This window comes from Anomaloglossus baeobatrachus, chromosome 3, assembly GCF_048569485.1.
Source record: "Anomaloglossus baeobatrachus isolate aAnoBae1 chromosome 3, aAnoBae1.hap1, whole genome shotgun sequence".
Taxonomy (NCBI): Eukaryota; Metazoa; Chordata; class Amphibia; order Anura; family Aromobatidae; genus Anomaloglossus; species Anomaloglossus baeobatrachus.
Window position 1 is genome coordinate 417580703 of NC_134355.1, and position 14852 is coordinate 417595554.

The 14852-nt window shown below is 36.1% G+C and overlaps 1 protein-coding gene across 2 annotated transcripts in view; it reads left to right on the plus strand.

Moving 5' to 3' along the window:
* The window catches only part of CSMD1 (CUB and Sushi multiple domains 1), a 2926925-nt gene that overhangs the window by 2888281 nt on the left and 23792 nt on the right, over positions 1–14852 (plus strand). For both annotated transcript variants that reach the window (XM_075340315.1, XM_075340314.1), the window contains exons 64-68: positions 1701–1880; positions 4011–4055; positions 5062–5223; positions 10879–10991; positions 11649–11736. In XM_075340315.1, coding sequence (XP_075196430.1) covers positions 1701–1880; positions 4011–4055; positions 5062–5223; positions 10879–10991; positions 11649–11736 — 588 coding nt within the window. The remainder of the gene's footprint in view (positions 1–1700; positions 1881–4010; positions 4056–5061; positions 5224–10878; positions 10992–11648; positions 11737–14852) is intronic.

The following is a 14852-nucleotide window of genomic DNA, read 5'->3' on the forward strand; positions in this document are numbered from 1 at the left end:
TGGCCACGGAAGTGGCGCGTGCTCAGATTATTGTGATGGTCTTCAAGAAAATGGCCATGGAGTCCTATCTGTGCATGCCGCCAAGACACCATATCCTGTTACCCTCAGTCCGGTGACCTCATGAGTCGCTCCACTGCAGTGTCACCCCTGCAGCCCGCCGGCAGATCAATTGCGCCCACTGCGACACCCATGCAACACCCCATACAGCACTCTGACAGATCAATGGCAACCTCCACCGCGACACCCTCAAGCCTGCAGTATCGCCGACCCTCCTGAGCCATAACACCCCCTCCTCTGAGCCCGCAGCATCCCCCTTCCTCCTGTGACCTTCCTGAGCTTCTGTCTTGCATCGCATCACTTGGCACAGCCTGCTTCTTCCGAAACAGGAGAGGGTCAGCTGCATAGAAATACATGCAGCTGACTCGCTCCTGTCAGGAGAGTGTGCGGCCTTGCCAGGTGATATGATGCGAGATTCACACGAGTCATGGGCGTCACTCACAAATGTGACTCTGGCCTAAAGCTGGAGTCACACTTCCATGTGATTCACGTGAAGCTCGAATCAACCTCCTGTCAGAAGAGCTTCTGGCCGGAGATGAAATGCGATCCATACCTGACCTGCGCGCAAGTGTGAATCCAGCCTCAGTATCAGTATTGTCCTCTGCAACAAATAAATCTTAATCCAGTCTGAATTTTTATAAAAAAAACAAATTTTTTTTTTTACTGAAATCCCTGATATGGTTGGTTACCATCGTCAGAATAATTATTTTTCCTTTCCAGCGCCATATCTTTGCATGATACTGACATATTTTGTTTGTAATTCTGAAAAGAATAATGTATGAATCAGGTCTAGTTTGAAGCAATATGGTCAAACTAAGTGCAACAGCTTCCATTTTTTAAGGTGTAAAACCAAATTTCTGGTGTCGGGGTCTTGTCACCACTAGCTTAAAGTTTTAAAGTTAATTTTGTAGTAGCTTCATGTGCACATGTGTACATAATACTGTAAAAAAACTACTTTATGTGGGCTGTATTTTAGTGGTTGTTGGTTTTATAGTAAAGAAAATCTGTCACCAGGTTTTTAACACCTAATCTGAGAGCAGCATAACCTAGGAGTCGAGATCCTGATTCCAGCGATGTGTCACTTATTGGGCTGCTTAGTATAGTTTTGATAAGAATCACTGTGCAATCAGCAGTATGTTATCATTAGATAACTGCTTGTCATGCTGTCAGATAGTCCAGCATATTCATGAGCTCTGTATAACTGCTAGATCTGCAGAAGAGAAAACATTGACATTATCAAAATGACATCAAAGTGACACATTGTTGGAATCAGGGTCTCTGTCCCTGTGTTATGCTGCTTTCAGTTTACAGAGCAAAAACCTGGTTACAGATTCCCTTTCAGAATATAAGAGAATTGTTTTGTATTATGCATTGTTGCTTTCTACAACACAAAATGCTGGAATAATCAGTTTATATTTTTGTCAACGTGAGCAGATGTAAACATTGCATAGCAAAGTAATGTTATTTAGTCAGTGGATATTTGTAAAATGTATGACTGTATACCAATAGAAGATCTTGGACCAGAAATCACTCATTGTACGGTCAGCCCTGTTTGCAATGATGTTTTACATATTATATTTAAAACAAGTATAGCCTTTATAATCCTTTAACATCTTAAATTAACAATCTTTGTTTCTTCTCAGCTCATGCATGTCGACAACCAGAAACACCTATCCACGCTGATGTGAAAGCAATAGATCTACCTTCACTAGGATATACCTTAATATACATTTGTCAGCCTGGGTATTTTTTATCTGGAGGCTCTGAGCACAGAACATGTAAAAGTGACATGAAGTGGACAGGAAAACCTCCGATTTGTAAAAGTAAGGCCAACTCTGCAGCAAAAACAAGTGCATCTCCAGTCTAGAACATTTTAGGATTTTTTAGATCTCTAACAGTTTTCTTGTTTAAATATTAAAATACATTTTGAAGATATTACACATTGATAAAGTTGTCTGTGTGCAGCTTGTATAACAGTGTAAGTTTGGTGTGCCCTCTAAGTAACGTACAGTTATTAATGTCTAAACTACTGGCAACAACAGTGAGTACACCATAAGGGAAAATGGGCAAATTGTGTCCAAAGTGTCAATATTTTCAGTGGCCACCATTATTTATTATTTATACCAGGATGGGGCCATGATGGAGACATCAAAACCAGGATTGGAACTATGATGGAGACATATATCCTAGGATGGGGCTATGATGGAGACATAGATACCAGGATGGGGCTATGAAAGGATGGGGCCATGAACTTAATTTCTCCATATTCTCTATTGCTTGTGATGTCATCCAAGTCCATTCTGATATTTTGTTTGTACACATAGACTTGTATGGGTGTGCATGATCCGAGATATGCTGCTATTTTATTTCTCATGTCGAATATGCATGAGAAAAAAAGCACTTGTCTACACTACCTTATAGTATAACATTGAGCCAAGGGTTATCCAGTGAAACATTGGATAGCACTCGGCTGTGTTATTCACTAGTGTAGGTAAGCCCTTAAGAATTTCACTGCAGAATAGAAGAGAGACAGGACAGATATATAAAGTCAATGAATGGTCCTGAAGAAGTTAAATTGTACTTAACCCCTTCAGCCCCCGGGCACTTTCCGTTTTTGCGTTTTTGTTTTTTGCTCCATTTCTTCTGAGAGGCGTAACTTTTTTATTTTTCCATCAATCTTGCCATATGAGGGCTTGTTTTTTGCGGGACGAGTTGTACTTTTAAATGAAACCATAAGTTTTACCATATAGTGTACTGGAAAACAGCAACAAAATTCCAAGTGCGGAAAAATTGCAAAAAAAGTGTGATCGTACAATAGTTTTTGGGATATGTTATTCACTGTGTTCACTATATGGTAAAACTGAGATATCTATGTGATGCCTCAGGTCAGTGTGAGTTTGTAGACACCAAACATGTATACGTTTACTTGTATCTAAGAGGTTTAAGGGGGTTGTAAGGGGGGTGAAAAATTCACAAGCCTGTCCAAAAAACGTGGCGCACGTTTTGAGCCATTTTCCAAAATCCGTGGCATTCTCATTTTTCAGGATCTGAGGCTCAGTGATGGCTTATTTTTTGCGTCTCAACCTGACGTTTTTAACGGTACCATCTTTGCACAGATGCTACGTTTTGATCGCCTGTTATTGCATTTTGTGCAAAATTTGCGGCGACCAAAAAACTTAATTTTGGCGTTTGGAATTTTTTTGCTGCTACGCCGTTTACTGATCAGATTAATTGATTTTATATTTTGATAGATCGGGCATTGCTGAACGTGGCAATACAAAAAATGTGTGTATTTTGTATTTTTTTAACCCTTTAATTTTCAATGGGGTGAAAGGGGAGTGATTTGAACTTTTAGGTTTTTTTGATTTTTTTTTTAATTTTTTTAAAACTTTTTTTTTTACTTTTTTTTAAATTTTACTAGTCCCCCTAGGGGGCTATAGCGATCAGCAATCCGATCGCTCTGCACTATCTGCAGATCTCAGCTACAGAGCTGAGAACTGCAGATTTGCTGCCTTACTTTCAATGCCGGCTGTATTCCGGCATTGAGAGGAAGTGAGTCATGTTAGCTACAGGCGTTATCACATGACCCTGTGCTACCATGGCAACCACCGAAAGTCACGTGATCATGGCACGTGACTTCCGGCGGGGGTGGGGTAAGTGACTGTCACGGCGGCACCCATATACATATCGCTGCCAGATTTTGGCAGCGAAATGTAAGGGGTTAATGGCCGCGGGTGGAAGCGATTCCACCCGCGGCTAGCAGGCACACATGTCAGCTGTTGATAACAGCTGATATGTGCGCGGATCGCGGCCGCCTGCTGGCGGCAGGGGGCGGGGCTTACCAGCACACGATCCATGACGTACCCAGTACGTCATGGGTCGTTAAAGGGTTAATAGGCTTCATTAGATTATTTAATGTACATTGCTTAAATATATATATTTGTATTTTTCAGGCAAAGGACTCAGGGAATTAAATTCAACTGTCACCAAAACTCCAGGTTTGTAAAAAAATATATTTATTTATTGGAGTATCAAAAAACTATTTAATATTAAACAGACAGACAAGCAGACAGACAGACAGACAGATACAGACAGATAGATAGATAGATAGATAGATAATGGATAGATGGATGGATGGATAGATAGATAGATAATGGATATAGATAGATAGATAGATAATGGAGATAGATAGATGGATAGATAGATAATGGATAGATGGATGGATAGATGGATAGATAGATAATGGATATAGATAGATAATGGAGATAGATAGATAGATAATGGAGATAAATAGATAGATAGATAGATAGATACATACATGGATAGATACATGGATAGATAGATAGACCAAAAAAAGATGGGATTTATGTATGTATAATTAGACATTGATTAACAAAATAAGATTGTCCTAAAACTGATCTTAATTCCATATTACATTCAATGAAGTGTCTTCAAACTGTACATTATAAATAATAATTATTGCTAATCACTGGATCTCAAACCCTTCAGAAATTAGGACAGGTTAAAATCCACTTATTGTTCTTCCTGGGTTTACTGTTATCTTCTTTAATGGTGGTGAATGATACTGCCATGATTTTATGTCATGTCTTTCCAAGCTAAGAAAGTTTATAGTATATTTTATCATAGTGTCACATTTATATGAGGTGATATATATAACCAGACTTTTATTCTTAAATTGTGTCTGTAGGAAGCTTTGCAGCTCCAGATCTTATGTAAAGTTACATTACAAATGCATTAAGAAAGACAAAATGATAAGTACACTTTCAGTAAAAGTTACTTTATACTTTACACATTATGTTTAATGCCATTAAAGTACATAACGATTTCTCTTTAAAAGTGCAAGATTTAATAAAAAAAATTAGCGCTTGATAGGCTTTTATCATTAGCAATAGTATGCATTTATTGAAGTAATATTCATGCCACTGCCTTGACTAATTCAACAAGAAAGGGCCCTAAGACAAAATATTGTGCATTTATTTTCAGTTCCTCCTGATGTTTTTTCTGTGAATTCCGTTTGGAAAGGATTTTATGAGTATCTTGGAAAACAACATTTGGCAACTTTAACTGTCGACTGGTTTAATACCACGAGCAGTAAAGTGAATGGAACATTTTTAGATACTAACAATAGTGAATTAAAGTTAGCAGGTAAGTTAAAATGTATGAAGTGCTATTATGGGTGTTTCAAAAATCTTAGCAACAACAATCAAAGAAATGTCAAAGTCAACATTTGAAATGTTGATTAGATGCCAAAAATGTTTTTAAGTCCTAACAGCACTTTCCAATTCTAAAAATGTACATTAACAAGTAATGCATTAATGGACTTTATAGTTAGTATTCTTCTTCATAGAAGGGTATTCTAACTTTTACTAAACATTTATTTACACACTCTGAAGTATTTTCATTAAATATTAAATTTTGACAAATGGTGTCACTATAATGGGTGCAGAGGTTGTTGTCACACCTGGATTCTGGTGGTAGGGAGACTAGAGGTTTAGTTAACCCATATGAGAAGACCAAAGCTATTAAATACCTCTGAAACTTGAGACCCTGTTGGAGACTCTGCTTTGGAGTATACAGGTTTAAAGTTATTCTACTCTATACAACTTGACAACACCAAAAGTGTTCTAATATGGCATAACCTATCAATAGATATGACACCCACTGATCTAAAATTAATATAAAAAATAGTAGAAAAACATTTTTATTGTATGTATTTTTGAAAAGGTATTTTTCTTGCTTTATATGAGACTACAGACTTTATTTTTTTCAACATTTTAAATTTTGACTATATTAAGTTTTATAACCAATTCTGAGTCTACTTTGCCAATAAATGGTGAAAATATCTTGTCATTAATGTATTAAATATTTCTTCTTACACATAGGAGTCAATTTAATTACAACAATCCTGTATTTTCCAAGCGTGCAGTGGGTAGTTTGCTCACTGATATCTGTGCTCTTTTCAATATCCATTTTACATGATTTGTGTAGCAGGATTTAATACTACTGGCACACATAATTAGCTTTAAAGGTGTTTTCTTGTAAAAAGAAGTAAAAGATTACTTGATGATCAATTGGGGTCCTTTGTAACCAGTGCCATTTGGTAGAATGACACCTGAGGAAGGGGACAGACTGTCCCAGAAACACATAGTGTCTGTATAGCCTCATTGTTATTTTATTATTATCATTAAACCACAATTTTTATTTTACTCTTTGTCATCAATGTGTCAGTAATAGATTGTTTGCACACCATTAATCCTGCTTTTTTTTCTCTTATCTCTGCCTATTTGTTAAAATGAGGAATTTTAATCCCCTTTAAAATGAAGCTGAGCGATGTATGCTCAAATTTTCTGGCAGCCCCATAGAGAATGCAATGCCGTTTTGTAATGTGGAGAAAACTACCCATTTGGGACAAAAATCCCAAAACTACCAGCAGTGTATTCTACAGACAGATGATAACTTTAAGTATTTTCTCTAGTACGGGACTCATCTGATTTTTAGGGTGGCTTTGCACGTTGCGACATCGCAAGCCAATGCTGCGATGTCGCACGCGATAGTCCCCGCCCCTGTCGCAGGTACGATATCGTGTGATAGCTGGCGTAGCGAACATTATCACTACGCCGGCTTCACATGCACTCACCTGCCCTGCGACCGTCGCTCTGGCCGGTGACCCACCTCCTTCCTAAGGGGGCGGGTCGTGCGGCATCATAGCGACGTCACACGGCAGGCGGCCAATAGCGGCGGAGGGGCGGAGATGAGCAGGATGTAAACATCCCGCCCACCTCCTTCCTTCCGCATATCCTACGGAAGCCGCGGTGACGCCGGTAGGAGATGCTCCTCGCTCCTGTGACTTCACACACAGCGATGTGTGCTGCCGCAGGAGCGAGGAACAACATCGGACCGTCGCGTCAGCGTAATTATGGATTACGCCGACGCTGCACTGATGATACGATTACGACAATTTTGCTCTCGTTAATTGTATCATCTAGGCTTTACACACTACGATGTCGCATGCGATGCCGGATGTGCGTCACTTTCAATTTGACCCCACCGACATCGAACCTGCGATGTCGTAGTGTGCAAAGCCCACCTAATATGGGTGACTTATGTCTATCAAATTTTTGCAATGATCTCAAATTTTAGAGCAACCTTTTTTCCCACAGGGAAACACTAAAATAACATACATAAATGTTATGGGAATACATTATTTAGTGCCCCATACTCTAATTTAAATAAACAAATAAAATATGGAGCTGGAGAGACAATGAACCCAATAGGGTCTTATTCAAAATAAATCATGCTCACCAGAAGTAGTGTGAGACACAACTACAAAGGCTTGGATCCCCCTACTGACTTTGGCATCTGAGATTGGAAATGAAAATATATACAAGAAGATGAATAATACTTGAGTGGGATTTATTTATAAGAAAATGTTCTGTAATAACATTGAATTATACTTCTAAATGATCCTCTTTGGGGTAAAACCCTGCCAAGAAACTTGGGGAACTTACAAGAGAGCTCCTGCTTTTATGAATATATTAGCCCATTGCAGGATGAAATTACATGAAAACGCAACAAATAAGAATGTAACAAATGTTTTGCATGATAAATCTAAAGGGGAGTTTAGATATAATGCTCCAAAATAGTTGTACCATTGATTTGTCATTGAAGAATGCAATGAGGCTCTTCCACTGATAATAGTGAATTTTTCCCTTTTTCGAAACTTCAATCAATTTGGTATATATTATTGAATGCCCCTCTGATAAACAGTGCATTGTAAGAACTGTGCTTCTATTGCAGAATAGAGTAAACTCACATAGACACAATGTCCTCAGTGGTTTTTGTTACGTGGTCTTTCTAGATATTGGGCTATTTCCCACAATAAAAGTTTTGATGGTTTACATATTACTCCTTTTGACCAAAACTTATAAATATTCCAAACCATAAAGAGGCTCGGAATAGGGAAAAGGCTATTTTTTCTACAAACTAAACACATTTAAACCTTAGGGACTAAATGATCTAACAGATTTATTATAGTAACCCCTCCACCTCCGGACGATTTACTTTTTCTTTTTTTTTTTTGCTCCCCTTTTTCCGAGAGCCATAACTTTTTTATTTTTCTGTCAATCTTGCAATATGTGGGCTTTTTTGTGGGGTGAGTTGTATTTTAAATGAAGCCATAAGTTTTACCATATAGTGTTCTGGAAAAGGGCAAAAAAATTCCAAGTGTGGAAAAATTGCAAAAAGAATGTGATTGCATGATTGTTTTTGAGATATTTTATTCCCTGTGTTTACTATATGGTAAAATTGATGTGTCAATGTGATGCCTGAGGTCAGTATGAGTTCATGGACACCAAACATGTATAGGTTTACTTTTATCTAAGGGATTAATAAAAATCAGAAGTTTGTTCAAAAAAGTGGAGAACTTCTTGCGCCATTTTTGGTGACCCGTAACTGTCTCATTTTTTAGAATCTATGGCACAGTGATGGCTTTTTTTTCCATCTCGAGCTGACATTTTTAATGGTACCATAATTATGCAGATGCTATGTTGTAATTGCCTGTTATTGCATTTTGAGCAAAATTTGTAGTGAGCAAAAAAAATGTAATTTTGGAGTTAAGATTTTTTGCTGCTACGCCGTTTACTGTTCAGAATAATAGATTTTATATTTTGATAGCTCAGGCATTTCTGAAAGTGTAATTATCAAATGTGTGTATATTTTTTTTATTTTTTAACCCTTTATTTTCAATGGGGTGATTTGAACTTTTAGGTTTTTGGGTTTTTTTTAAAAAACTTTTTTTTCTTTTTTTTATTTTACTAGTCCCCCTAGGGGACAATAAGGATCAGCAGTCTGATTGCTCATTTATTTCTGCTGATCACTACTACACAGCTGAGAACAGCAGAAACACTTCACTCTTGTCCCTGACAGCAGGCGCCTGGGTGAAACATTAGGTGAGTCATGTGAGCTACAGCGGTCGGCATTTAAATGGTGCTGTGATATTTTCACAGCACCATTTAAGGGGTTAACAGGCACTGTTGGAATTCAGATCCACTCATGCCTGCGAGGCACACATGTCAACTGTGTAAATCAGCTGACATGTGCGCAGATCCCTGCCAGCTGCGGGCAGCAGCTGGTGGGGATTACACTATGGTGGTTTAGGACATAATATTACTGCCCGCAGTTGTTAAGGGCTTAATTAACATAATTCAGTTTGATTTTATCAATATTATTATTATAAACATTTTAGTAATTATTAGTTTGTGACTATTCTTTTTCACATAATTTTTAATATTGGTTATTATCTTACAGTAAATGTTTTAAGAAGTTTTTAATTCCTTATTTATGCGCTTTTAAAATATCATTATCTCCATTCTATAGAGCTAATTAACTATATTTTTGTACTCATATAAATCTATTTTTAACTTTTTTTTTGTCCAAAAGCCGGCTATGAATAGTTCCTGGAAATCTTGTAACACAGATGTATTCTTTCAGCTCACTTGCCTCTCTGACTTTGACCCAGTTATGTTAATTTTTCTTCCACGCTCTGCAATGTACTCATCTAACTTGGGAAGTCCATTCCCAGCATTGACACAATGTTATAATCTCTTCTGACCATGGCACTCGATTCACAACATTGATTCAATGTCAAACTCCTGCTCCTTTGAGGGCATAGCTGTACAAGGAAAGTCCTTAGTTCTTACTGTGTTTTAACAATCCACTACACAATTTTACACACTTTACATATCATCTCCAAATAATATACAAACCATAGGAACACATTAGTATTTATTTTTTATTTGTTAATGTTTTTATTATTCATTTTAACCCTCTTTTTGTATGACTCCTAATGTGCCAACTACCTTATATAGTCCCAAATATTTCCACATATAACTGTGGTTCACAATTTTTGACCCACACACTCAAAATAAGAATCCAAACATAGCCTCTATCCTTTTTAAATTATTTTATCTTTTTGCTTCTTTACCTTTTTATTTTCCCTTTTTTTGGGTACTTAACCAAATAATATGGAACTACATTTCTAAGTGTATGATGGTAATTATGTGTGTGGCATCTCTAAGCCGTGATATGACTTTTTTTCCGTTTACAGTTATTCAAACAGCAGATCTTTATATACCTGTTATATGACTATTTTTAGCCTGCTTGTCTTGATGAAGGAGTCTCCGAAACATATTAGACAAATAAATCACACTCAAGGATAATTCACCTTCTGTATTTATTGGCCATCGACAGGAAAAAACTGTGGCTATAAGGAGCGCAATAGTGTCTTACAAGTGTAAAATATGGTGACTCTTTAATAGAAAAAACGCTCACCTGGAAAGGTTGTGAGACTCACAACCAGTATAGAGACATATAACAGCTGCAGCCAATCCCACGTGCCAAAGGCAGAAGCAATGCAAATGGTGGATTTTCCTAAGCAAGAAGAGGGGATATCTCTTCAAAACGCGTAGAATAAACCATGATCATTGCTTTTATTATTTGGAGTGATCCTTTGTAGAGCAGCGTGGAGTATACCACAATTATCATGTTTTTTATTGGCCATCAGCAGTGCAGGATTAACCCCTACCTTTCCAATCTCAGATTACAAAAAGGAATGTGAAATACTTTATCTTCTTAACTGAATGGTTTTTATTTTTTTTAAACTGACAGCAGCTATTCCAAGCAAATATTTTATTTTTTTTCTGCTCTTTATGAAGTAATGTATCGGATGAACTAGATTTTGTTACATAGTATTCAAAAATGCTTTCAACATATAAAATCCCTGGCATTTTCTGTTCTTTTCAGGTGTGTATAAGAAAGAAGAAGCTCACTTACTCTTGAAAGTTTTCCAAATTAAAGGCCCTTCAGATATTTTAATAAGAAAGTTTCAAAACGATAACTGGGCAATGGATGGTTATGTAAGTATTTAATTACAGATGCAGGTATTGTTTGTATGAATAATGTCAAAATATATTTCCTTACATTTACACATACTTATTAAATAATAGCCTAGAACATTTTGCAGTTGTAAAAAACAATACACCAAACATTCAAATATGCCTCAACTGCATAAAAAATGTTTTGTTTTTTTTTATTGATTACAACCTTAATCTGACTGTGACCTGTTTTTATCTCACAAATGTAGCTAAAAAGCCAGAAAAAAAGTTAACTTTATTCTTAAGAAATTACAAAAAAATAGTTAACATTTACAATGAAAACCACATAAAGAACATCAAAGCAAAAAACAAACTATTAATACCGGTATCCTATTATTTTCTTGCATAATAGAGTGTCTATGGAAAAGAAGTGGCTAAAAATAACCCACACCTATATCATGTTGCAATTATTTTAAAATTTTCCCAAAAATATTACCATTCTATCAAGTGACAAAATAAGGGTTTTACCTGTTTTACTATGGGATGTTAAGGATTCAGTGATTCATAATAAATATTTGGAAAGGTTGCAGAAATAGCGGAGTTTCATTCAAAATTAAGTACATTTCCTAACATTACATAGTATCACACTATGCTGAGATTAAAAGCTACAAGTGATGTAATTTGCTGTTTTATATATAGGTATCATCTGGAAGAGAGAAGAGTGTTTTTAACTACAAAGGCGATATACAATCAAAGAATTTTGGAAAGTTCATATTTCAAAGACAAAGTAAGAATTTTTTAATTTCTAAATGTCCATGGATCTGCGTCAACACAAAGGTTCTACACTCCCACCAACTAAACATCACCCTAAAACAAATTTGCATTATTTTGAGAAATAGAATGAGAATGTGGGAAATGGTGAAATTATGATATGAATAAACCACAAACACACTTGAACAGGACAAAATCGTATATCTATTATCAAGAGATGATCAATTTTTTCAAATTCAAATTTGCCTGATGTAGCAATATTTTTCCCAATATTTTATTTGTGGTGGATGAATTCATCGTAAATCAAAAGTACTCTAATTGCCTTGAAAAGATGTGTCTGACAGTCTGAAGTTTCCTTGGATTATAATCAACTCTCAAGCTCATTAACACAATAGGAGCCATAGAAATTTCAAATTGGCCTTCATATAGAAAGGGATTGTAACTCAGTAGTAAACAACAGCCCAGTAGTAGCACAGGGCACTTACTGACTTGTCGTGTTTTTAAAAATGAAAAACAAAACAAAAAAATAAATAGTTCAATCAAACAAATTGAGTCTAACACTGCTGCTGACATCCCGCCTATCTCTCTATCGCTGTATTATGTGAATCTTTATATTGTTTACAGATTAATAATCTCATCTTGTTTACTGCTGCAGTTATTCAAAATATTATTGTGTGGAGTATTTGTATAATGATTTAATGCTTTCCTTTCATGTGTCTATTGCTGAGCTGTGCGGGCTGACCAATTCTCACTACTCTAAATTCAGGGTAGAGAGGCTGCTGCATTTCCTGCTTTGGCTTTTATAAAGACTATGAATACCTGTCCTGATTTGCTGCGCTATACCAAGTAATGTAACAGTTTTACAACATCTTAGGGAAGCTCTTGCAGTCAAGTCTAATGTCATGTCAGCCTTCTGTGGCTGGTGCAATCATCTGAATTGTGTAAAATGGCAGGCTATTTTTGGTAAATCGTGCAAATCGAATCACAAATTGTTATGATTGACCAGGACCTGAAAATTTTACAACATTTGACTCAAATTTGATTTATATCTAACAGAATTGATGATCTTTAATACTATAATTTCTATACTCATGCATACAGTATATATTTTCCCAAAGTCTTCATATATGAAAATGTTGGTACAGGGTTGTTTTACAGAACAATGATGCATGCATTTGCAAATCTGGATATATTACAAAAGATAAATGGCCAATATCCAAACTTATTTTTGCCACTACAAAAAGACAAGATATGCTAGCTCATCATGACCAGTTTTTTCCTAACAACTAAATAGAAGGTAAACAGATGCCTTTCTTAAACACTGTTACAGGTTCATCAATTATCTTTCAATACTCCATGCTTATACATGTTTTCAACCCTCTATCAGAAAAATCAGACTGCTATAAAGAAATATTAGGACATATGTTGCAATTTTGATGTATTTTTTAATGAAAATGAGAAATTGAATGCCTTTTCCATTTCCTACCCACTCTATTTTTGTTTTATATTATCCTTGACAGAACAGGCATATTGATCCATCCACCCTTAATCCTGAAGATCTAAGCACAAGGAAGACTCCATTATATTGAATTATCTACTCTTTCACTGTTGGTATATCCTAATCTCACCAGATTTTAAGCCCACTGTGGAAAATTTAAATGAAAACCTGCTAAAGTTAAATAGTGGGTGAAAAAGTCTAAAAAATGCATCCCTTAGTCATATACTCATAATCTTCCATTAATAAAAAAATATCTGAATAAATGATACAATTTTTTTCCTGGATCGTTCAAGGATAAAAAACTTAGTATTCTAGGGTGTTTCGTATCTATTTTTGTGGAGTACTAGTGTAATAGTAGTCAAAAATCTTTTTGCCTCCATCTGGCAATAGAACCTTATTTATTAGTTTGTAGATTAGAAGCTTAGCCTTTGTTGTGGTATGAGCATAGACATAGGTTCTGCTTCATTAAGTAAGACCTTACTTATTCTTTAACAGACCTTTACTGATTCTTAGCCCTTGATTCCAGTTGCGTTTTACATGGATGAGTGAAAGCTGATAAAACATTGGATTGCACTTGTACCAGTATAAAACTATGAGGTAGTGTTCATCTGCAATTTTATTCTCATGCCATATTGGCATGAGAAAAGAATTGCAGCATGCTGCATTGGTCAGCAAGTATCGGCTCACATGCACCCATGCAAGTCTATACGCATGTGAGAAACATCACACTGCATTCGTATGTCATCCAAGTGCAGTGCGATATACTCAGAGACATGTATCAAAGGGAGAGACTACTCTTTACCTCTTCTCTGCAGCCGTGATCTCATCATAAGATCAGATTACAGTTGCATGACACTTGGGTCACCCTTCCAGTGGAGCCTGAGCCAAGGGTCAATAGGTTGTTGCTTCTGATGCGCTTGCTTCGGAAGTAATATGCAAGTGGAACTGAGACCTTGAATAATCAAAAGTGTCTGTCAACTGGTATGTTCCTTGTGTATTTTGCCACAAACCTTTGTCTACGGAGCGACTGGTATACTATCCCTGGAGTAACTTATGCCACATCTTGTTATGAGTTAGACAAACTGTGGTATCACAACTTTGTCCTACCTCAGCTCTGCCCATTTTCAAAGTGCTAAAAGTTGATACATTTTTGAGTAGCTTTGCAATTCTATCATAATCACATTGATAAATTGGGGCCTTAGTATTTTTATTGCCAATAATTGCACCAATATTTTGCTTTATCACTATTTTGGAATACACACGTATAGGAAAATGTTTATATTATTTGCTTACATAGTTTTTTTCTATGTATATAAGTGCAATTTTTTTATATATATACTTGTTGAATAAAAATGTCCCGTATGTTTTTAGAAAATACTTCAAAAGATGCAATATTTTTAATTTATGAAAATATGGTGAAATCTTTACATCAAAAAACTTTTCGTAGCTCAGCCTTCCAAAACACAAAATGAAGAGTAGAGTAGTGATGGGCTGACCCGGACTGGAAAAGTCAAGATCCACGTGGTTTCAAAAGTACCAGAGTGATGGACCTGAGCCCGGAGTTTTAATGGAGATCTGGGTAATGATCTTGCAACAAGGATAAAAAAATAAATAAAGGACAAATAAAGAAAATA